General features: G+C 52.7%; 1 protein-coding gene across 9 annotated transcripts in view; it reads left to right on the forward strand.

Annotated features, from left to right (window-relative positions):
* LDLRAD4 (low density lipoprotein receptor class A domain containing 4) overlaps nucleotides 1-22,517 on the forward strand; it is a 259,259-nt gene that overhangs the window by 225,591 nt on the left and 11,151 nt on the right. For all 9 annotated transcript variants that reach the window (XM_051852199.3, XM_089305401.1, XM_089305405.1 and 6 more), the window contains 2 exons: nucleotides 4,285-4,439; nucleotides 21,841-21,894. In XM_051852199.3, the coding sequence (XP_051708159.1) occupies nucleotides 4,285-4,439; nucleotides 21,841-21,894 (209 nt within the window). The remainder of the gene's footprint in view (nucleotides 1-4,284; nucleotides 4,440-21,840; nucleotides 21,895-22,517) is intronic.

The raw sequence follows: 22,517 nt of genomic DNA on the forward strand, positions 1-22,517 counted from the left end.
AGATCTAAACATAAAAATCCAAACTACACAAATCTTAGACAGAAATGCACTTTTAGAATATTGAGGAAGGCCTTCATAGTCAAACAGGAAACTTAGACACCATAAAGAAGAAAGACAGCTTGATGGCAAAAAATTTATATCACAGAGAAGCTCACAGCAAAGTTTAAAGGAAAGACAAACTGGAGGAATATTTGCAGCACATGCAGCAGAGGAAGGTTTGTAGCCGTACCATTAGGTAAAGATTTCTTACCAAATGCATGAGAAATAAATGAGAAAACTACAAATAAGCCAGGAGGATTGCGAAAAAGGAAAAATACAAATTACCATAACCATAGGGGGAGATCTAAAATGACGAGTAATTGGGAAAACACAGATTGAAACAAGGTATGGATTTTTGCCCATCAGATTGGTGCAAGTGGAAAGTTCGAGTCTCCTGGGTTAATGAGGATGCAAAGGACCTGTCCTTTTCCCAGAAAGAGCCTAAGCTAGCACCGCCTTTTCATTAAGCAGGCTCTCAGTAACCATAGACTGAACACGAGCGGGCACGCATTTTGGCGCTGCTTGGGACACTGGAAGCCTGTATCCATGTCTGTGGGTTCAAGTCCTGGCTGTCCCCAGTCCCAGCTTCTTGCTAAGCTTGGGAAGGCAGCTCGACTAGTTGGGTCCCTCCCTTTCACCTGCTGGGAGACCTGGATGGAGTTCCTGCCTCCTGGCTTTGGAGTGGCCCAGCACCAGCCATTGCAGACATTTGGGACGAGAGCCAGCACATGGGAGTGTGCTTACTCATCCTCTCCCTCTCTCTCTCCTTGTCTCTCCGCCTCTCAGAGAAATAAAATAGATAAGTTAAAATGATTTTAAGAATGATGATGCCCTTGACCCAAAAGTTTCACTTTTTAGGCCTCTTCCCATAGATACACATACACACACTCACATACATACAGTCTTTTGGTCATAATGGACAAACGAAGAAAAGCAAAGCAGCAAACAGCCCTCAGGGTCCGGCCCAGAACATCTGTGCTGTGGGGCAGAGAGCCACTGCAGGGGACCAGGTCAGCTTCTCGGTGTTTACAGATGTCTGTGGTGTGTGAAGTGAAACAATAAAGCAGAACGAAGCATTTTGTACGATGCTTCTGCTGCTGCACAGGCAGCCTCACGCGGCAGAGACAGACCCCACTGCGAGTGCGTTTTCCTCAGGGCGGGCTGCAGACTGGGAAAGCAGAGCTTGATGCTACACTCTGCTTCCTTCTACAATGTTTAAATGCTCACGTCTACAGCAGCACTCCCTTTCAAGTGAAATGCAAATACACCAAAATACCCATAGCGTCATGAAAACAGGATTCGACGTGCCTTGCTGCCAAGGGCTGTCTGCGTGGCTTGCTGTATTTCAACAGAAGGTGACCCATGAGAGCTTCCTGCAGGATCCCTCACTGCCACCTTTGCTTCCCACGTCCATAAAGCAATGACGTTCTCTCGACAAAAGAAAATGTTAGTAAGCCCCAGGGCAGGCTTTAATGGGAAAGGCACACTCCGCCGTGTATCCACACATAGAAATCAGGGTTCGTAAAATAAGGCACTGTTTGGGATTCTGTCTTCATCACTGTGTTCTCTGCCTTGAATCGGAAGTGGAAGTAGCTCCCTGCCCTTTCATGTTGTTGGCTGGTGCAGCCTTGCCTCGGGTTGTAGCTGCCCCTCTGCACTCCTGTGTGGTACCCGCATTGTTCTCTGCAGCCTCCATCCTGCAGAGGGTGCACCTGTGCAGATGGGAAGAGCCTTCTCCACCAGGGTGATCTCCAGGGTCACCCATCGGCTCACCTCTTCTCCCTCCCAGCTCCGCCTGGTGCTGGACACCAGGACTACCGTGAAATAGCGGTGGGCTCGCGATGCAGTTCCGTGTGAGAAACAGGTTGAAAAAGTATGCAGGGACCTCTCTATCGGAAGTGATCAAGGAGGGCCTCCAGATGCATGGCCAGGGGCTAGCGTGGTCCTGAGGCACAAGGTCAAGGCCAGGTGTCAGACACGGGACGGTGCTGTGCAGAGGCATTGCTGGGTTCACACGCGTGTCACCCCCGCCCAGCCCACACTTACATCTGTACCCCAGTTGCAAAGGCCCCAAGCACCCGCTCCCTGACTGGAGCCATTTCACTGTTTCTCACAAGCTCCAGGAGACACATGGAGGTCCATCAATGTGGTGGCCCCCTCAGCAGATACTGGGACAGGCCATCCCCGTCAGCCATTAAGCCTTAGGGGATGTCCCAGAGCCGCTTGGAGTGGGTGTTCAGTGGGGATAGCAGCACCAGGCATTGCCGACTGCCGGCCTTCAGCGCCACTCAGGGCATTGCTTCCTGAGGCTCCCCCAGGCACTTGTGTCCACTGGGTAGGGTGATGTTCACTCTGACCTTTGATTGCCAGCTAGGGGTGCCCCTAACAAATCTGCCTGGCCCTCGGAGCTCGCCTGGCTGTGGCTCAGCAGTGTGGTTCCCTCACCCTCTGCTCCCCATTCTCCAAGGTGCAATTCAGGGCCAACCCCCTTCTCCTAGAGGCCCCAAGGCCAAGATCTGTCCAGCCCAGTTCAATGGGCACATTTAAATATCTTTGTCCTAGGGTGTGGGGGGTCAGGGGGTGGGAGTGGAGGACGGTGCCAATGGGTAGCACATGGTAGGATCCAAGACGATCCTCAGTCTTTCTTCAGCCCAGCCCTGCCTGCTCCCAGATTGTGGGTGGCAGGTGCACAAAGCCATAAATACGGAGGAGGGGGCAGTTTGCTGCTCAGTCCATTCCCGCATCATCCCCAGTATGAAAGCGTACACTGAGAGGCCGTGGCCCCGCGTCCTGCTGCAACCAGAGGATATCCACACACGTGTGCACATGTATATGTGTGTGCTTATACCTATGTGTGTGCTGTCAGTTCAAGGCAGTGCTGTAGTTGACAGAGCTCTGCCCTCTGCCTCCTGCCTTTTGTTGTATCCCACACTCCCACCTCCCACTAAGTTGTGTACCCAGTACTTAGCCCCCTCCATCTGCACCCCTCGCACACCAACAAGCCCTTTCAGCATGGGGAGATGCCCAGCCACGACCTGGAAGGCAGCAAGACTGGGTTCTAGAGCTGGCCTTGGGCCCTGAGCCTGCCTCCCTCCCTGCACAGCAGGGCTGTGAATCCCCTGCCTCTTCCCACCCTTGTTCCCCATGGTGCTGTACTCATGGGGGAAGAAGGCTGGCAAAACCATCCTGGTGATGGCATCATGGTGATGCCAGAACCTCAGAAGGGACCTGACCACCCATAAAACACGGTGCCCACACGACTGGAAGCAACAGCCATGGATTTCTAACTCATTCACAAAGTCAGTGCCTTTGAGGAAAGGGGGCTAAGAGCCACCCTTTTAACATTTACCAGAGATCTTCAAAAAGTCCATGGAAATACATATATGAAAAAAAATCAAGCACGAATTTCAAAAATTTTTTGCACCAAGATAAACTTCCCTTTAAGTTCCATTTCTCCATGAACTTTCTGAACTCCCCTTATCTTTCCCCTTCAGCATACGGTTCCTGAGTGAATGTGCTTGCAGACGCCACTCAACCACCAAGTTGGGTCGAACTTTCTAGTTCTTTCTAGAACTTTCTAGTTTGGGAGAAATCATACCCATGTGGAGAGCCTTTCTCAATGCCCCTTGGGCAGGGGACTGGGGGCTGCCATTGGCAGGGGAGGAGATTAGGTGACAGGTGAGACCCTGGGTTTTCATACCTGAGAGAAGGAGGTGCCCAAGGGTCCACCCAGAGTGTGGGGTGGCCACGCAGCTGGCACACTGGGCTGGACTTGGAGCTCCTCTGTGGACACTGGGCACAGTCACAGCCAGCAGAGTGTGTTTTCTTCCACCCTTCTGACTACAAAACTGCAGAGATGGGGTTTGTGGACTGCATGATGCCGAGTCCCAGAGGTCTGCTGGAAGAGCCCCTCTCAGGTCCCCTTTCCTCAAGATGTTAGAAGGTCAAGGTCTGGCAGGGGCCTTGGACCGCAGGCCTGGACCCAGTGTCACGTGTGGCCAGAAGCATAGGCTTGACCGTCCGTCAGCCCTGGACTTGACTCGCAGCCCAGCCACGAGCTGGTTGTGTGCCTGTGCCTCAGTTCCTTCCTCTCTAAAGTGCGGTGATCGTGTCTGTCTCCTGAGGTCCCGTGAGGACTGGGTGCGTGCAGGAGGCCTCTCCCCTCCTGGTCAGTGCAATGCCTCAGGGGTGGGGTGCAGGCGCAGGGGCACCAGTGGCTCACGCTCTTTCCTCCTCTTCTCACAGCGGAACTGGAGTTTGCCCAGGTCATCATCATTGTCGTGGTGGTCACGGTGATGGTCGTGGTCATCGTCTGCCTGCTGAATCACTACAAAGTCTCCACGAGATCCTTCATCAACCGCCCAAGCCAGAGCAGGAGGCAGGAGGACGGGCTGCAGCCGGTGAGTGTGGGCCTGGACCACCCATCCGGGGAGACCTTTCTGTCCTCAGCCTGTTTGAGGATCTGCAGTTCCCGAGAAGGCTGGGGAGTGGTGAGCTGGGCAAAGCTAAATTCTCAGAAGCGCCGGTGGGCAAAGCAAGCAGAATCCTGCAATACTCAGTTTGCTGGGCGGTAGGAGATGCTTTGGGTGATGTGTCTCTGTGGGACAAGAGCTGAGCAGTAGCTGCCCCTTCCTGACTGAGGGAGGCCACAGTGGTGGTGGGGTAGGTACTGTGGCGTGGTAGCCAGGCCCAGCACCCATGGGGCCCCTCTCTGCGGGCAGGTGAGCTGAGCGTTGCTCAGGGAGCTACGGACTTGGTTGTCCCACGCGTGGAGTTCAAGTTTGCTTGGGTGCTCTGCAGCTCCCCACAGGTAGAGAGGAGAGGGGAGGCCCCAGTGCCTCTGTGTGTCTGCAGCTTGTGGCCTGGGCTGTATGGGGGCCAGAGTCAGCCCCAGCACGCCCTTCTCCCTCTTTTCTTCCTGCACCCTCTCCTGCTCCATTTCGCTCTCCTGGCCTCCAAGCCCCTCTGGCCCTGCTGCATGGCCTGTAGGTTGTTGCCCTTGGACAGCTGTGTTACGTGAAGGAGCTGACTAACTCTTTGGAACTTCTGAACACAAAACACACAGACTTCTCCTGAGTTGAAAGAGAGGGGCCAGGGAGAAAGGCCTCATCCCAACAGCAGTTCTAGAGCTGCCACGCTTTGCTTCCATGCGAGGGCTGTGACAGTGACCCCAGTTCTGGTGGACACAGCGGGGCTCTCCTGGGACATGGTAGCATCGGGCCACTCCCATGTGTCCCCAGAGGCTACCCTAGCCTCCTTATCATGCTGTCCATTCCAGTACCCCCAAATGCTTGAGATCCTTGCAAGCACCGACACAGAGCCTCTCCCAGCCCCCAGCCTGGCCCCCTTCTTCCTCTCGGACTTGGGCATAGCGTTCTTCTTTGCAGGGGCCAGATGCAGGCCCAGCCCACCGTGCAGTCACCGTCCCTAGTGTGTTGTGCCCTGAGCATCGGCACACAGTCTCCCCCACGCCAACCAAGGGGCACAGCAGGAAGATGATGTTACAAAGGCAGCCAGCGTCTTCTGTTGCAGGTGGGAAGCCCCTCCTCGCAGGGAGCAGCTGGGCCACTGGCAGGAGGCGCTGGCTGGCTGACCAGCAGGGCCTCTCCATCTTGAAATCGGAAAGTGGCCAGCGTGGGCCAGCGCCATGGTTCACTTGGCTAATCCTCTGCCTGCGGCTGCAGCACCCCAGGTTCTAGTCCCGGTCGGGGCGCCGGATTCTGTCCCGGTTGCTCCTCTTCCAGTCCAGCTCTCTGCTGTGACCCAGGAAGGTAGTGGACGATGGCCCAAGTACTTGGGCCCTGCACCCACATGGGAGACCAGGAGGAAGCACCTGGCTCCTGGCTTTGGATAGGCGCAGTGCCGGCCATAGCGGCCATTTGGGGGGTGAACCAACGGAAAAGGAAGACTTTTCTCTCTGTCTCCCTCTCTCACTGTCTAACTCTGCTTGTAAAAAAAAATCAGAAGGGATGAGAGACAGAGAGGCCCCTTGCTGTCTGCACACAGTGTGGCTGTGAGCACAAGCAGTTGCAGTGTGCAGTGTGTGCACCGAGGTCTTATCCCCAGGGCTGAGTCCCAGTGCTGAGCTGGGCCTGCCCAACTCCTTCACAGCCAGCCTGTGTGTGCTGTCCTCCCAGTGACCCAGAACTGGGTACGCGTTGTAGCACAGACCAGAGGCCATCCCGTCCCTGTTCTTCGATCCATTTCCCCTCCAGGACTGTTGGCCTTGTGTGGAATCCAAGGAGAGGGAAGCGTGGGTGAGGATGGAGCCCTGCTTCTCTCCTGGACACAGGTGCGAGCCTGGAGAACTCTGTGGGTGTGGTCACCCCATGCATGGGGTCCTGTCCCTCTCCTGAGGGTCCCCAGAAGTCCTCTCCACCAGCAGTGCTGCCCCAGGCTTCCTGCCTGCCGATCGCTTCCTCCTCCTCCTCTTCTTCCTCCCGCAGGCCTTTGAAGAAATACCCATTCCGTTCCCTTTACACTGCTCACCCTCACCAGAGCCGTTTTACCCCCTAGGGGCTTCTGATCATGTCAGGAGGCATTTGTGGTTGTCAGAGCAGGAAGTGTGTGTGGTGGGGGTGGGGGTGGGATCTGGGATGCTGTGAACCTCCCATAACACACAGGGCTCTCCCCGCCCCAACACGCAGTCATCCAACCCCCAACGTGAGCCTACCTTGGGCTGAGCTGAGCACTGGTCCTTGGGGACCTCCCCCACTGCCCGAGGGTCTGCAGAGTCAGGAGGGATACTTCCCAGCTGTGTGGGGTGGGGCGGTGGGGCCTGGCCTGCGACTCTGCTCTGGGAACCCTTTCCCCGTGACTTCTGCAGGCTTCCTGGGTATGGGGGCTTCTGTCTGCGTTCATTCACTGGCCCCACCAGGAACCTGGCTCAGCCAGAGAGCAAGGGATCGAGACCATGCTCTGCCCTCAGTGCAGCAGGCCCACCTGCTGAGGCTCAAGGCCACTTAGTCTGTGGGTGGGGCTGTGTGTCAGGAAGTGTTTGGGAGAGGCTTGAGGAGCCATCGCTGTCCACACTCCATTGCCCGGCCTGGCTTTGCTGATGTACCCTGGCACAAGGCAGTTTCCAAGTTGTCTTCCAGCCTGCCTCTCTCGGCATCCTGGTGGCCTCCTCCCCTGAGGGGTTAGAAGGAGCTAGGCAGGGGCCTGGCTGGAAGTCCCAGCATGGTGGTAAGGGCTGTGCACCTACTGACCACGTGTGGCAGCCCTGGCCTCCTGGCTCCCCAGGAGCTGGACCGATGTGAGGCCCTGGAGGGCAGTTGGTGGGCGAAGGAGCCCGTGTTTGCACTGCTGCTGTCCGCAGGTCTCACTTCCGTCCTCATAGCACTGGCGAGCTCCCGAGGCCCCTCCGTGTTGTCAGCACTGAAGTCCCAGGCTCTCCTACCCAGCACCCATGTGGCTGTGGCCTCTGCACCCTGCCGGGTGGCAGTTTACAATTGAGGGTGCCCTCTGGTGGCTTCTTTGTGGGGAGCGTCTCTTCCTGAGCCTGCAGTCCCTGGGGCCTCCTGCCTCCAGGGGGTTTTGGCCAGCTTGGTAGGGACCCCACAAGGTCTCAGGAACGTGTTAGCAAGAACCATGCTTGTTCTACAAGGGCACCTGATTTCCTGACACTGGTGGTTCCGTTTGTGTTTCTGCAGAAGCCTCGGCACTAAGGTGGGGAGATCTCGGGACGTACCTGGGCAGGGCCGGAGCCATGTTTGCCAGGCAGCGGCTCAGCTGTTGGTATTGGGATTTGGTTGAGGAAACGCCGCCCCTCTGGTGTGATCTGCCCTCTCCTTGGTAATGGACTTCCACTTGACCTAAATTAAGAGTCAGACGGAGGGTGGTAGAAACAGGCTGTTGGCAGTTCTGCTCGTCCCTGGTCCCAGGGAAGAAGCCTTTTCTGCAAATCTGTGGTTGGCCAGGGGCTGGCACGAGCCCTCTCTTTGCTGGTCCCTCTCTCTGTCCAAAGTGTTGTGTGTTGCCAGGGCATGGTAGGCGCCTGTGCGCCCTGAGGCCACCCTTCCGTGGTTCCCATGGTATCTCAGAGACACCATGTGTCCCATGGGTGATACTGTCCTGAATTTGGTAGAAGCAACCACTTCTGGGTGAAAAAGAAGAACAGCCACCAAGGTTAAGTTCAAAGACAGAAAAAGTCAATGTGTACCGACAGCCGCGGTGGCCTTGTGAAGCAGTCCTCATGTGTGCATTCTGAGGTGGCCTCCGCTTGCTGTCTGGAGCCTGGTGTGGGCGGTTCCAGCGTGTGGAGACTGTCTGGATTTCTTTGCATTGCCTTCTGACGAAGGGGAGTAAATGTTCTCGACTCTGCCCTGAGGGAGGTCAGCACCACGTTTGAGGAGACCCAAGCAGCCCTTGCTTGTAGCCTGCAGCTGCCCTGGGGCCATGGGCAGTGTGTGTGCAGACTGGCACAGAGGACAGCAGCGAGCACCTTGGCTCAGTTGGAATCCTATGAATTTGTGGGTCTTCAGCCATTTTCGACCAATGAAAGCAGCCAATTACAAGTGAACAGCGCAAGTCATGGCAGGCATTTCTTCATCAGCACCTGCTGCTGGGATTAAACCAGTCATGCACCTGCAGGAGCCTGAGCTGCTCCAGCTCTATGGGAGCTGCAGGTCCAGTGTGGGGAAGCAGGCCACTTGCTTGTCCCCTGGAATGGAAAGGAGGATGGGGACTTGGCTGTCACCTCTGTTGGTGCAGAAACTTCCTGAGATCCATCGTGCCCTGGGCTGGAGTGGGTCCCAGTGGGTGCATATGTGGCCTGGAGTGTGGCCAGTGTGTGTAGTTTGCCATTTGGGGTGTCCTAAAAAAACTTCATTCACATTTTATTTTATTTTTATTTTAAAGACTTATTTATTTGAAAGGCAAAGTTACAGAGAGAGAGGGAGAGACATTGACAGAGAGATCTTCCATCCACTGGTTCACTCCCCAAATAACTGCAACAGCCAAGGCTAAGCCAGGCCACATCCAGGAACCAGGAGCTTCCTCCAGATCTCCCACATGGATGCAGAGACTCAAGCACTTGGACCATCTTCTGGGCCTTCCCAGGCGCATTAGCAGGGAGCTAGATTGCAAGTGGAGCAACCGGGACTCGAACCACTACCCATATGGGATGCTGGCACTGCAGGTGGTGGCTTTGCCCACTGTGCCACAGTCCTGGCCCCTTGATTCACATTTTAGAAGATGGGAGACTTTATCTAAAAATTAGAAATTCTCTAGAAAAGGCAGCATCCCGGGCCACCCTGGCTTCTCTTCTGGCCTGACACCCCCAGGCTGCGGCTTAAGGCAGCTGCCACTCAAGTTGCGCCTCTGCTGGGCTCTGGCTGTGGGCCCATCTCTGTGTCCCTTGACACCAGGGCTGTCTCATCACCACTTAATGTTTTGCATCTTCAGAGGAGATATTCTGCATTCGGATCTCTACCACAAGGGTGAAAATAAAGGTAGAGAGGACCACTTGTTTCCAGAAACATGGTGAACACGTCCTTGTGGCGGCGAAGATCCGGGACACAGACATGTGCCTGGGTCCAGTACCGTGTGTTCTGCACTTGGCCTGATGTTGCGACTTGTGACCCCTGCCATCTGGTCATCTCCCTAAGGCAGAGCCCCGCTCCCTGTCGCTAGAGTCTGTGCCCAAGAGGACAGATACGCTGTGGGCTCCCAGGTCTGCTGTGTCAGCCCTGCCACCAGCAGCCTGCCTCTCAGGTGGCCTTGGGAGCAGGGGTGGCCAGCGTACGGCAGTTCTGGACAGGGGGCTTCCATCTGGGACACCTCTGAGGGCTCAGGAGCCCCTCTGTCTGCCCCGTGCTGGGGCTCGGAACTTGCAGTGGCGCATCCAGTGTGCCCGGGCGCCTTTCTCAGCCTAGGCTCAGAGGCACTGAAATGTGAAAGAGGCCACATTCTGGGGTCCAGCAAAGGGCACAGGGAGTGGAGCCACCACCCCAGTGTGGGTCCTACCATGATTAAGAAGCTGGGTCATGGTGCACCTGCCTCTTCGCACACCCACCTGCACCAGACAGGGTTCACAAAAGCATCTATCACACCAGGGCAGTGGACTGTTTCCATCAGTGCAGTTGCCAGGGCCTGTGTCTGACACAGCAGCTAAAGACAAGAGAGCTTGGCTGGTCATTGTTGCTGGGGTGAGAGGGCAGCGGGCTTTCTCTCTCACTGAGGCAGCTTCCTGCTGCACCTTAAGACCACACGTAAGGCCAGCGCCGCAGCTCACTAGGCTAATCCTTCGTCTGTGGCACCAGCACTCCAGGTTCTAGTCCCAGTCGGGGTGCCGGTTCTGTCCAGTTGCTCCTCTTCCTGTCCAGCTCTCTGCTGTGGCCCGGGAGGGCAGTGGAAGATGGCCCAGGTCCTTGGGCCCTGCACCCGCATGGGAAACCAGGAGGAAGCGCCTGGCTCCTGGCTTCAGATCAGCACAGTTCGCCAGCCGTAACAGCATTTGGGGGGTGAACCAACGGAAAAGGAAGACCTTTCTCTCTGTCTCTCTTACTGTCTAACTCTGCCTGTTAAAAAAAAAAAAAAAACACGTATCATTACTTCATGAGTTCAGGAACTGCATTTCCAGGTGCCGGGTGGACAGCCAGGGACGGGGCTCCCAGAACTCCCAGCCCAGGTTTCTTGCTGCCAGTCACTCTACTCCTCTGATAGAACCCCGAGCCCACAAGTAACCAAGCTGCCAAGGTGGCCCTTCACAAGGTTCTGCACTTTGTGTGCCCAATCAATGGATAATGTTAACATTAGGAATGGAGAAGTTTAACTTTGCTTCAAAATGAGAATGTCTCCCTTCGAGTAAGAGAAACTTGAGGCCAAGTGGGCTACTTAAAAATTGGATATGGAAGGCAGAACATAACTCCCATGGCAGGTTTTCCTCATCTGAAAGGCAGAGGCAGAGAGAGAGAGAGAGAGAGAGAGAGAGAGAGAGAGAGGTCTTGCATCTGCTGGTTCACTCCCCAGATGGCCGCAATGGCTGGAGCTATGCCAATCTGAAGCCAGGGGCCAGGAACTTCCTCCAGGTCTCCTACGCGGGTGCAGGGGCCCAAGCACTTGGCCCATTTTCTGGGGCTTTCCCATGCTGGATCAGAAGTGGAGCAGCCAAGACACAAACCAGCATCTGTGTGTATGTGGCAGTGCAGGCAGCAGCTTTACCTGCTACGCCACAGCGCCGGCCCCCTTCATCTGAACCAGAGTAGCTGGAGCTTTTGAGTAGCCCAGGTTTGTTTTCACAGCAAGGTGAGTAGCATGAGCAGCACCCCCGCTGTTGCTGCTGCTCAGAACAGCCATGGAGTTACCTTGAGAGCTTGCAGATTTTTTTTTTAATGTCAGGAGGAATTTTTTTTTTAACTTCTCCTATCTGTTTTTAAGGATAGAACTGAATTTTGGGGCCAGCTAATTTTGTCCATCTAGAGGTAGGCCTTAGGAGTGATGTGGATCATCAGGATTTGGGTGACTGATGTTGTGTGAATGCCAAAATGATGCCGAAGGAAGGACTCCCAGCACCGGATGCTACCAGCTGGGGGTATCCACAGAGAGACCCTGCCTGTGTCACTAAGGCTCTTTGGTGACAGCGTCTGCATGGGTGACTTTTGCAATTACAGACATGCTCTGTTCACACAAACTGATGGTGCAGGCAGTTCTAGGCATGTGTCGAACATCTGTAGGCTCCCAGGGCAACTCGTTGGACCATGGTTTGTTCCATGGCAAAAAATAGGCTAAAATAATACTTGGCAATAAAATTGAAGAAGCATCGTATGAACACACTTGCAGTAAGCTCTAAAATATGTAAGCGTTGGCATTACAAATCTAATAGTCAAGTTTGATTTTTACTGAGTCCTTGAAAGTTTCATTCGGAAATTAAGAAAATTGCAAAGTCTGTCCATTCTTTACATCTGGGGACCCTCTGGCTCCATGTCACTCCTCTACCAGCCCCGTGGCCCTGGTGAGACAGCGTCTGTGCCTGGGCCGATGGCAAGACCCTGCCCAGCTGGGCCCACTGTCCTGTTGCCCTGAACCTGTGCTCCCCAGGGCTTCCCCCTTGCAGTGTAGTCCTTCACCTTCCCTAGCAGCCATCTCGTAGCTGTTTCCTCCCTGTCCCGTTGTATTGTTCCAGAAATAGAAAGGATTCCCTTTCATTCCTTCCCAGCAGACCTTTCTGGGATGATTTGTCTTTTCTCTTAAGGGACGTGCCCTAGATTGAGTGCTGTTGGGCGGGAACTACTGAATCTTGAGAAGACTGGTGACAGACTCCCAAGGAGGAGCTAAAGAGGGGAGATGCAGGAGAGAACACACCGGCGCCTGGAGCTGCCGGCGTCACATCCAGGCTGTGACTGCCACCTAGAGTGGGAAAGGCAGCCACAGTGCAACTTGCATGGTGGAGAGGTTGCAGGAAAGGGAGGAGAGAACGTGAGCTGTATCCCAAAGCAAAGGTGCTGCCTCTTGAAAGTCTCATCCTGCAATAGCGAAATAGGTTTGCAGCCGTCTCAGGCTGCCCAAGACAGTCATTCCCCGGGGAGCCGTTATTAGAAGCCAGAGGCCCAGCCGCAGCCCTGCCATGCCGCAGGCTGCCTGTGTCACCTACGATGGTCATGTACCTTCTTTGGGCCTCTCTTTCCTAACTGGAGCAGGTGTTTGGCATAGCAGTTAAGATGCCACTTGGGACTCCCACATTCCACTCACAGTGCCTGGGTTCAAGTCTCAGCTTTGCTCCAGATTCCAGCTTCCTGCTCATGCACACCCTGGGAGGCAGCGGGTGATGGCTCAAGTGCTTAGGTCCCTGCTGCCCACATGGATTCCAGGCCCCCGGCTTGGGCCTGGCCCAGCCTCAACTGTTGCAGGTATTTGGGCAGTGAGGCAATGGGTGGGAGATCTCTCCTTTGCTGCCCTGACCCTCGTGTGTATGTGTGTGTGTGTGTGTGTGTGTGTGTGTGTGTGGTTCTCTGTTTTTAGAACAAAACAATAATAAAATAAATAAGCTGAGAGTTAATTGGCTTGTATCAGAGCCTTTCAAACTGGTTTTGGTCATGAAGAATGAGAAACACGTTTTACGTTGCTACTCACCATTTTCACATACACAGCTAAGGAAGAGGTTTCATAAAACAATAGTTACAGACAGTACACTCAGATCCTTTCTGTTCTGTCTCACTTTTTGGAATAGACTGTGACCCACTTCAGTAGATTTTCCAGCTTTCTTAAGAAGTTACAAAACAGTCCCTAGACTGACAATCCTGTGGTTCTCTGTGTGTGGAAAGGAGAGTTTAGCTGAAAGTACGAACCCAAGGAGGTGTGTGTGGGGAGGTCCTTCTCAAAACTCTTCCAATACACTGAAGAAGTTGGAGCACTTCTTTTTTTTAAAAAAAAAAGATTTATTTATTTATTATTTGAAAGGCAGAGTTACAGAGAAACAGAAGCAGAGAGAGAGAGAGATAGAGAGAGGTCTTCCATCTGCTCGTTCACTCCCCAAGTGTCCACAATGGCCAGAGCTGTGCCAATCCAAAGCCAGGAGCCAGGAGCTTCCTCCAGGTCTCCCATGCAGGTACAGAGGCCCAAGGACTTGGGCCATTATCTGCTGCTTTCCCAGGCCATAACAGAGAGCTGGATTGGAAGAGGAGCAGCCGGGACTAGAACCAGTACCCATATGGGATGACAGCACCGCAGGCTGTGGCTTTATCTACTATGCCATGGTGCTGGCCCCTGTGGGAACACTTCTAATTCATCCTGTGAGGCTAATCCTAAAGTCAGATGAAGACACGACAGAAAAAGAAAATGATAGACTAACATCCCTTATGAATATTAATGAGAAAGTCCCCAGAAAAATACTAGCAAACTGAACTCAGCCACACCTTGAAAAGACTGTACCGTCACCAGCTGGGATTATTCCTGAAATGACACAGGGATGGAAGCAGGTACGAAAATCAGCGCATGCACCACACTGGCAGAACGGAAGGGCAGCCCCATGGTCGTCTCAGTTGACACAGAAGGGTATTAGACGTAGTTCAGCATCCTTTCATGATAAAAATGCTCAACAAAGTAGGCTAGAAGGACACTGCCTTTACGTCAGGAAAGCCCACAGCTGACATCATACCCAGCAGTGAAAGACTAAATTCTTTTCCTCCAAGTTCAGGGACAAGACCAAGATGCCTGCTTTCATTGCTTCCATTCAACACAGTATTAAATCAAAGTTCTAGCCAGAGCAATTAGGCAAGAAAATAAATTAAACACGTTCTTAATTGGAAAGGAAGAAGTAAAATTATCTATTCATAGATGACATGATCTTATATATAGAATACCCTGAAGACTCCACCAAAAAAAAAATCCTATGGGTACATAATTTCAGCAAAATAACAGGATATAAAATCAGCATGTAAAAAATCAGCTGCATTTTTGTATGCTAATAATGAACAAGATGATAAGGAAATTAAGAGTAAAATACTCAGATACAAACTTAACCAAGGGAGTGAAAGATTAGCACACTGAAAACTATAAAACCTTGCTGAAAGAAATTTAAAAAGAAACAAATGAAAAGACATTCCATGTTCATAAAAGGGAAGATTTAATATTGTTATGATGTCTGTACTATCCAAAAGAGTACACAGATTCAGTGCATTCCCTATCAAAATCCCAATGGTGCTTCTTGCAGAAATAGAAAAATTCATTCTGAAAATTGTGTTTTCTCAGGAGACCCGGACTAGCCAAAATAATATTGTAAAAGAATAACAAATTTGGAGGTCTCACAATTCTGGATCTCAATACTTAATAGCTACAAAATTTTAATACTCAGAAAGGTGTGGTGCTAGTACAGTCATATAGGCCAGTGGAATAAGATAGAGAGCTCAATAGTGAACCCTTGTAGTTATGGTCCAGTGACTTCACAGGGGTTCTAGGACTGTTCAACAGGGAAGGAACAGTCAAATGGTCCTGCATTAACAGGATACCCTCATGCCAAAGGACAACATTGGAGCCTTATCCTACAGTCTATGCAGAGATGAACTTAGGATGGATTGAAACAAACAAGAGCTAACACTATAAAATTCTTAGCTTGTCTGATGGAGCAAAGTCCTGGATGACTTACCCACAGAAGACACTGATTCATCACCATTGTGAAAGTGGAAAGCGAGAGCCCACGCTGTAGCATTGCTCAGCTCCAGGTGCGGGCCTTCTGAGGTTGTGATTCTGACCTCTGGGTCCTCTGTGGAGAGGGAGCCAGCTCTCGTGCCGTTCATGAGGACTCCCCCTTGTGACCTAGTCACCTTCCAAAGGCCCCACCCCACGCTGGGGGCACTTCCCACTCCACCCCCAATTGCCAGATGGTCAGATATAAAGGAAAACCACTCAGTCAAGTGTTCCGGGTCTGCCAGTAACACAGCTTGATTCTTGACATCGTAAAGATGATCATTTGGAAAATTGGGAGGGTTTTTTTTTCTCCTCTTTAAATGCAAATGTTTAATTTTCCTGATCATAGACCACTCAGAAGAAAGAAAATAGGAAACAGATTCCTCTTCAAGGCTACAGGCTTTGGAGCCGTCCCGTGTCCCTGTTCCACAGGTGTAGAAATAAAAGTCAGGACTCAGTCACCCTCTACATGAGCAGTCAGCTTCTCAGGGATGCTGAGGGTCTGGGTCCCAGACCACAGGCAACTTCCAGGGCCAGGCCAGAGAGTCCAGAGCAGCAGAGTTTATGATTCGAGTGGTGTACTTAGCATGGAAGATAGCCTGCATGTGTGTGTGTGTGTGTGTGTGTGTACCTCTTGTGGAGAGAGGCTGGGGGCACTGTCACAGGATGCCTCTCCTTGGTGCATTTGCTGCATCCAGGCTCTGCCTACAGCCTTGCAATGTCTTCCTCCCACTCAGAGCTGGTCAAACATGAGGGAGCATATAACATTGGCTACTTAACCAGAGAACAGCAAATAACAAGGTATGCATTCATAATAAAGAATTCATTTCAGAGAAGAAAGAGACCCAGGAGAAAATAAGCTCGTCTTCACAGCGACTGTGTCAGTGGGCAGCTTACTGCCAGACTGAGCCAGACTTTGAGATCACAGATGAGGGAGGCGTCTGGCACAATTGTTAAGATGCTGTTTGGTGCATCCACGTCCCACATTGGAATGCCTGGGTTCAAGTCCCTGCTCTTCCACTTCCCATCCCATTTCACGCTAATGCACACCCTGGGAGGCAGTAGATGATGGCTCAATTACTTGGGTCCTTGCCACCATGTGGGAGAACTGAGTGATAGAGTTTCAGGCTTTTGGCTTCGGCCTGGCCCAGCCCTGGTTATTGCAGGCATTTGGAGAGTGAGCCAGCATATACAACATCTCTTTCCATCTTTTTTTCTGCCTTTCAAATAAAATAGGGGAAATTTAAAAAAAAAAATGCACAGATGATGCTACTGCAGCTGTGGGCCTATGTTCTGCGTTACACCTGGGATTTGGCTAAAACCAAGTAGTCATAGTGGGAAGTCATGGAGCAGGGCTGGAGGGGTCTCTGGGTCTCCCAGCCTTAAGAGGAAGCTCCTGAAGAAATCGGAGGTCAATGCAACTTTGCTTAAGCTGCCCTCATTCCCCCTGCCTTTCCGTTCAGCATACTATCTTTAGAATGTTGTCTAAAAATAATAGGGAAGCTTCAGTGAATTTATTATGGCAAAAGGGATACCTTAAATGGGATAATGGAAAATTACGCCCCTTTTAATTGTGCCTAACAACAGCAGATCAATCGGGAGGAACCATTTGCCAAATACCTCTGGACAATGCACTGTGCTAAGAAATTTTCACATAATATACTCTGAATCTCACAGCAACCTCCTTTTACAAATAAGGAAACTGAGGCTTGCAGAAATGAAACCAAGTGCCCAAGGTCACAGACTGAGAACTGGCAGAGCCCCGGAGGTTCCAGCCTCAGAGCCCACCACCCCTACTGATCTATATCTGTAGTGTAACGTTAAGTTGTCATCAGATATTCAGTCATTTCCTTTCTTAGTTGTTACCATCTGTGGTCCAGGAAGAGAACTAAATAGGAAATCACTCAAGAGAACTTCAAAATGTTTATATGAAACAGAAGTTAATATTTTTTTGGTACAAAAAATTTTGAAATCCATGCATATATTTCTTCATGTTACACATTCCCATCAACTTTTTAAAGACCCCTTGTACATGCAAAGCACTGCACTCAGACACGCCCCCCCTCACCCCCAAGAGTGAAAGCCTTCTTGTAGGTTTCCTGGAGCAGAGCAGCAGTCCCTGCTGTGTCTCAAGGAACTGGTACTAATACTAGATAAAATATGAGGGATTTGAGAGTAATGGACCTTAAAAAAAAAATAAAGCCTTAGAGTTCATTTAGAATGATCCTTGGAGTAAGGTCCCCTAACTCACTTGCATCCCAGAATGCTTTCCTGGGTGAAAACAGGGGTTAGAATCACAGATGGAACCTGGGAACTGGACAGAGCCCCTGCCTGGATCCCACCCCCTTCCCACGGCAGCCGGCAGCACTGGTGCCTGTTGGGTGTGTACCCATGGTCTCCATGTTGCCACGCACAAGGGTTGAGATCCACTGCAAGGGAGCATTCGGTACATGTGTGACGAAGTAATGGAGGCGCAGACGGGCAAGTGTGTTCCCTCCTTTTTAGTGGTATCTTACAAGGACACAGCCTGCAGAGAGAATGCACTTAGGCCTGTATAAAAGCGTTAACGAATTTTGTTTCTGCTGCTCCCATTTCTGTGAATTACCTTGGGCATTATTTTATCTCACAGCTTATTCTCAGTGTAACACAATGTAACAGTGTAAGCAGCACTTCCAAGAACCTAAGAGCCTTCATTGTTGAGGGTAAAATCGATTTTAAAAGGGGGTCCAGAAATGGCTTTTGAATAGATGCCAGCCATGGATTAAGTCCCCTTCCCCAAAAATGTGCTCCCTACAGTTTGGAGCTGCAGAAACTGCAGGATCTAGACAAGGAGGACCCCAACTCTGTCCTCAGCTACCCACACTGCAATGGTGCAGGGCCCTTGGGACCCTGGGCACAGACAGAATCAGAGGACTTTTCCACTCCACCAAGGGTGAGCAGGAGTCAGTGGGCTCCACCAGTGGGCAGCATGAGAGGCTTCAGTGCTAATGGGGCAAACTTGTCCACCATCAGTGGATAATGGCAGTGGGTTGGGGTGACTGGGATCCAGCCCTTATAGAACTCTGGTCACTCTCCCAGGTCTGGGTTTTCTGCACAGCTTTCCTCTGTTGTGAGGTCTGCATGTATCCCGTGCACCGACGGAGGGCTTGTGAAGGAAGTGTCTAAGAATGTAAATGAATTCAGGCAGAGGACAGTTGAATGCAAGTGAAGAGTTAGATTATTATGTGGTCGATAAAAGAGTATGGGTGCCAATAATTTTTACTTGTCAGTTACAGCTCAGTAAAGCTGGGGGAAATGGTGGCAGTAGAGGGAGGCACTCATGGTGGACTGTTGGAAAGCACTTGCAAAAAAGAAAACAGTTCAAGAATTGGGATGGTGGGGTTTTAGATGCATCTCTTCCTATTTTGTATTTAAGTGTTTATTTTAATGTATTTATTTGAGAGGCAGAAAGAGAGCTTGCATCCACTGGATGCTCTCTAAATGCCTGCAGTGGCCAGGGCTGGGTTATGCAAAAACTAGGATGTGCAATCTAGGTCTCCCACCTGGGTGGGAGGGACCCAGCTGTTTGAGGCATCACGGGTGCCTCCCAGGGTGTGCACTGGCGGGATGCCGGAGTCAGAAGGTGGAGGTGGGTATCCAACCCAAGTGCTCTGGTATGGGATGTGGACACAAACACCCGCCCCACCATTTGGGGTTTCTATTTTGCTGTTACAAGAAGCAAAGGCCAGGCAGCAGGTGTTCCAGTCTCCAAGCCATCCCAGCTTCCAAGTGCGCAGTGATGTCCCAAGGTGGAAAGGGCCAGAATGCTTCACCCGTGGCGGGGGAGGGGGATGCTGGACCCTCCCCCTGCTCCAGGCTCTGCCTTCCAGCTCCCGGACCTCAGGGAAGGACACTTGTTTGCACGTGAGATAGTATGGAACACAGTTTGTTCCTTTGCCGTGAATGGCGGGAGCAGGTGGGCCACCAGCCCTTACGTGTGTGGGACACGCGTGTGTGTATGGCCCAGGGAGCGGACCTGGGCTCCGCAGTGGCTGCATGCTTGGGGGATTGTGAGGGGGAGGGGCCAGGGACACAGCCCACAGCCATGCCTTCTACTCAGTGCCAGACACTCGTTTCCTGGTCTCGGGATCTCTCTTCCGTAGGAAGTGGCTGGGGAACTTGCTGTGTTCCGCCCCCCGTCCCATGCCTTCCCTTGTACCAGGGTTCTCCCCGTGAGGACTGCCTGTCGTGACTGAAGGGGTTCAGACAGAGAGTGACTTCTCTGAGAAGGATCTTGGCTGTGGAGCGACAGGCACACAGGCACTGGCAATGCGCTGTGGAAAGGCAGCGCCTGGGAAAGCCTCCCCGCCAGCTGCCGCAGAGCCCGAGGAAGGCAGGCTGGGGTGCAGCCCTTGTATGAGTCCCGGGGAGCAATATGCACGTGTGTGTGTGCAGTGTCTAAAGCACCCAAGCAGAGAGCGCGGGGAAGCCAGTGTGACTTGACGCCAGCACCAGTTGCTGGATACGGGTGCGGGAGTTGCCTGGAGAGGAGGGGGATCCCTGCCCTTGGGGAAACCATAGAGGCCCAAGGGCCTGGGCTGACAGTGGGCACGACCTTCACGTGGTCGTGCAGAGCAGGGGCAGCAGGAGAGCCGGCTGCCCTGCTACTCAGAGTGGCAGCTACAGAAGGACCCTCAGGAGACGGGGCGTGAATGCCAGGAGCTCAGGCAGGACTGGTTGTGGTGCGGTCAGGGAGTGTGGCCGCCCCCCCCCCCCGGAAGAGAGGTTTGGGGAGAAGCCGCTGAGCTGTGCCATGGACTGAGCAGTCTCCTTGTCAGTGGTGGCCACAGGGCCTTGTGGTGTCAGATGGCCAGGCCCTGCACTGAGGAGCACACAGGGTGCCAAGTGGTGAGGGTGGGAGCCCAAGGACAAGAAGGCAGGGCAGCCAGGAGCCAGTGTGGGGCCCTGCGCAGGTTTTTTTTTTTTTTAAGATTTATTTATTTACTTGAAAGTCAAGAGTTACACAGAGAGAAAAAGAGAGAGAGGTCTTCCATACGATGGTTCACCCCCCAACTGGCCACAATGGCCAGAGCCGCACCAATCTGAAGCCAGGAGCCTCCTCCGGCTCTCCTACATGGGTGCAGGGGCCCAAGGACTTGGGCCATCTTCTACTGCTTTCCCAGGCCATAGCAGAGAGCTGGATTGGAAAAGGAACAGCCGGGACCAGAACTGGCGCCCATATGGGACGCCGGCGCTCCAGGCCAGGGCGTCAACCCGCTGCGCCACAGCGCCGGCCCCCAGGTGCGGTGTTTTTGACCATCACCCTGCACCATGCTCTCTCTGTCACGTGTGCCTGTGGCCTGGTGCCTTCTTGGGAGCGAAAGGTTGGAACTGGACACTAAAGTCCCCAGAAGAGCAGTGACAGTGGCCCACAGGCAGGCAGAGCTGGGAGCCTTATAAAGACGTCCAGGAGAGCGCTGGCCGTGCTGTTTCCAGAGTGAGCGTGGCTGCAAGCACTAGCAGAGACCTAGCTCTTGGTCTTCATTCTGGCCACAGGGGCAGGAGCTCAAGGGGCAATGCCAGCAGCTTGGCCGTGGGGCGTGAGGGACAGCCGTCATTTGATTCTCTCTGGGCCTTCACCTGTCACCAGGCCGAGCTGTAATGGTCCATTACATAATGCTATAGTCAGACCCTTAAGCCCACACTTCCTCTTCACACAGCTGGCTCAGTTTATATTTTTGCTGTTGATTCCATGATGTCCTAGGGGTATCTTAGGAACGGATTGTATGTGGTAGACAAACACCCTGTTTAGCACCGAAGGGGGTATTTATATTAGCACGCTTACCCACAGAAAAGAACAGGGCGGACCTTTCATCCGGAGAGTTGGGGCGTTTTGCTGCCGAGACCTGGACCGAGCCTCAGTGCTCTCTCCCAAGGTCAGATGTACATTCTTCTGGGAAACCAAAAACAAGGCGTCCGGCCCCCGCTCGCTCCCCGCACAGCTCTTTACTGTGGTAACAGGCCCTTAGCTGACAGCCCACCCGACATCCGGGTTCACCAGAGGCAGCCCGAGGGCACGGTGTGAGGATTGGCCTGGAACGCTGCCCGTCGCTGGCCAGACAGTTCTGAAGAAGGACACTCGGCAGCTAGATGGCAAGTGACTCATGCCCTGGCCGTCTGCAGAGATCAGTTCACGAGAAGACGCCGGAAGGGCACTCGGCTTTGGAAACTCGGTTTTGAACTTGTGAGCTGGCCAGGGTGTGGGCGGTGCCTGGCTGCCACTGCTGCTGGCAGCGGGGCCCAGGCAGGCCTTGGGGTGCACATTTATGTGGGGCTGGTCTCTGCTCCAAAGTTGAGCGAACCCTGAAACTATCAGATAGTGGTTGAGTACGGTTGTTCGAGCACACACATGTGTAGAAGGAGCGAGTGATGGACCGATTTCCAGTCCTCATGGCCAGGATCTAAACGTTCTGATTTTCCCTTTTTGGTCACCAGCCCTTCCTCCCGGCTTCAGGCAGAGGGTGCTAAGGAGAGGATTGCCCTGTGCTTTAGGCAGATCCGCTGCTGTCTAAGGAACAATGTGATCTTTTCTAAAAGTTGTAGCTGATGTCTCTGGGTGCTGCTGCTGCTGTTACTGCGTGACACTAATGATTTTCCTCTGTTTCTTGTTCCTCCCTTCTCTCCCCTTTGCCATGCCAGGAAGGGTGCCTGTGGCCTTCAGACAGCACCGTGCCACGGCCGGGGACCTCGGAGGTAAGGGGCGGCCAGGGCAGGGCCCACCATAGTGCAGGCATGGGACCCATTGTCAGGCCCAGGAGCAGTACCTTATGGGTTAAGTGTTACCTATTGCTCAGGTTCAAGAGAGGGATTTTCTCTAGGGTCTTCAAGGGGCTGTCTGTGCCCATTTAAGATTTCTTACAGAAATCAGGTGGAGCATCACTGATCTTTGCATGATCCCCACAAAGCTTGGCGAGTGTGGGCAAAGTTCTACACACCACAGCGTGAACCATCCCATGTTTCATCCAAGTTTCACAATCTGAGACTTAAAATTGCATAGTTTGCAATTTTTTTTGCTTTGAAAGGCAGGGTGACAGAGAAAGAGAGAGATTTTCTGTCAGCTGCATCAGCTCGAGCTGAGCCAGGCTAAAGCCAGCAGCAGGAACTCCGTGGGGGTCTCCCGTGTGGGTGGCAGGGATCCAAGCACTCGGGCCATCTTCTGCTGCTTTGCCAGGCACATTAGTGAGGAGCTGGACTGGAAGTGGCAGCCAGAACTCGAACCTGTGCTCCAATGGGATGCTGGCATCATAAGGAGCAGTTTAACCTCCTGTACCACAACCCTGGCCCCCAAATAACAAATTTTTTACATTGAAAAAATA

Source organism: Oryctolagus cuniculus, chromosome 10 (genome assembly GCF_051225735.1).
Source record: "Oryctolagus cuniculus isolate XC-2025 breed Fujian yellow rabbit chromosome 10, ASM5122573v1, whole genome shotgun sequence".
Lineage (NCBI taxonomy): Eukaryota > Metazoa > Chordata > Mammalia > Lagomorpha > Leporidae > Oryctolagus > Oryctolagus cuniculus.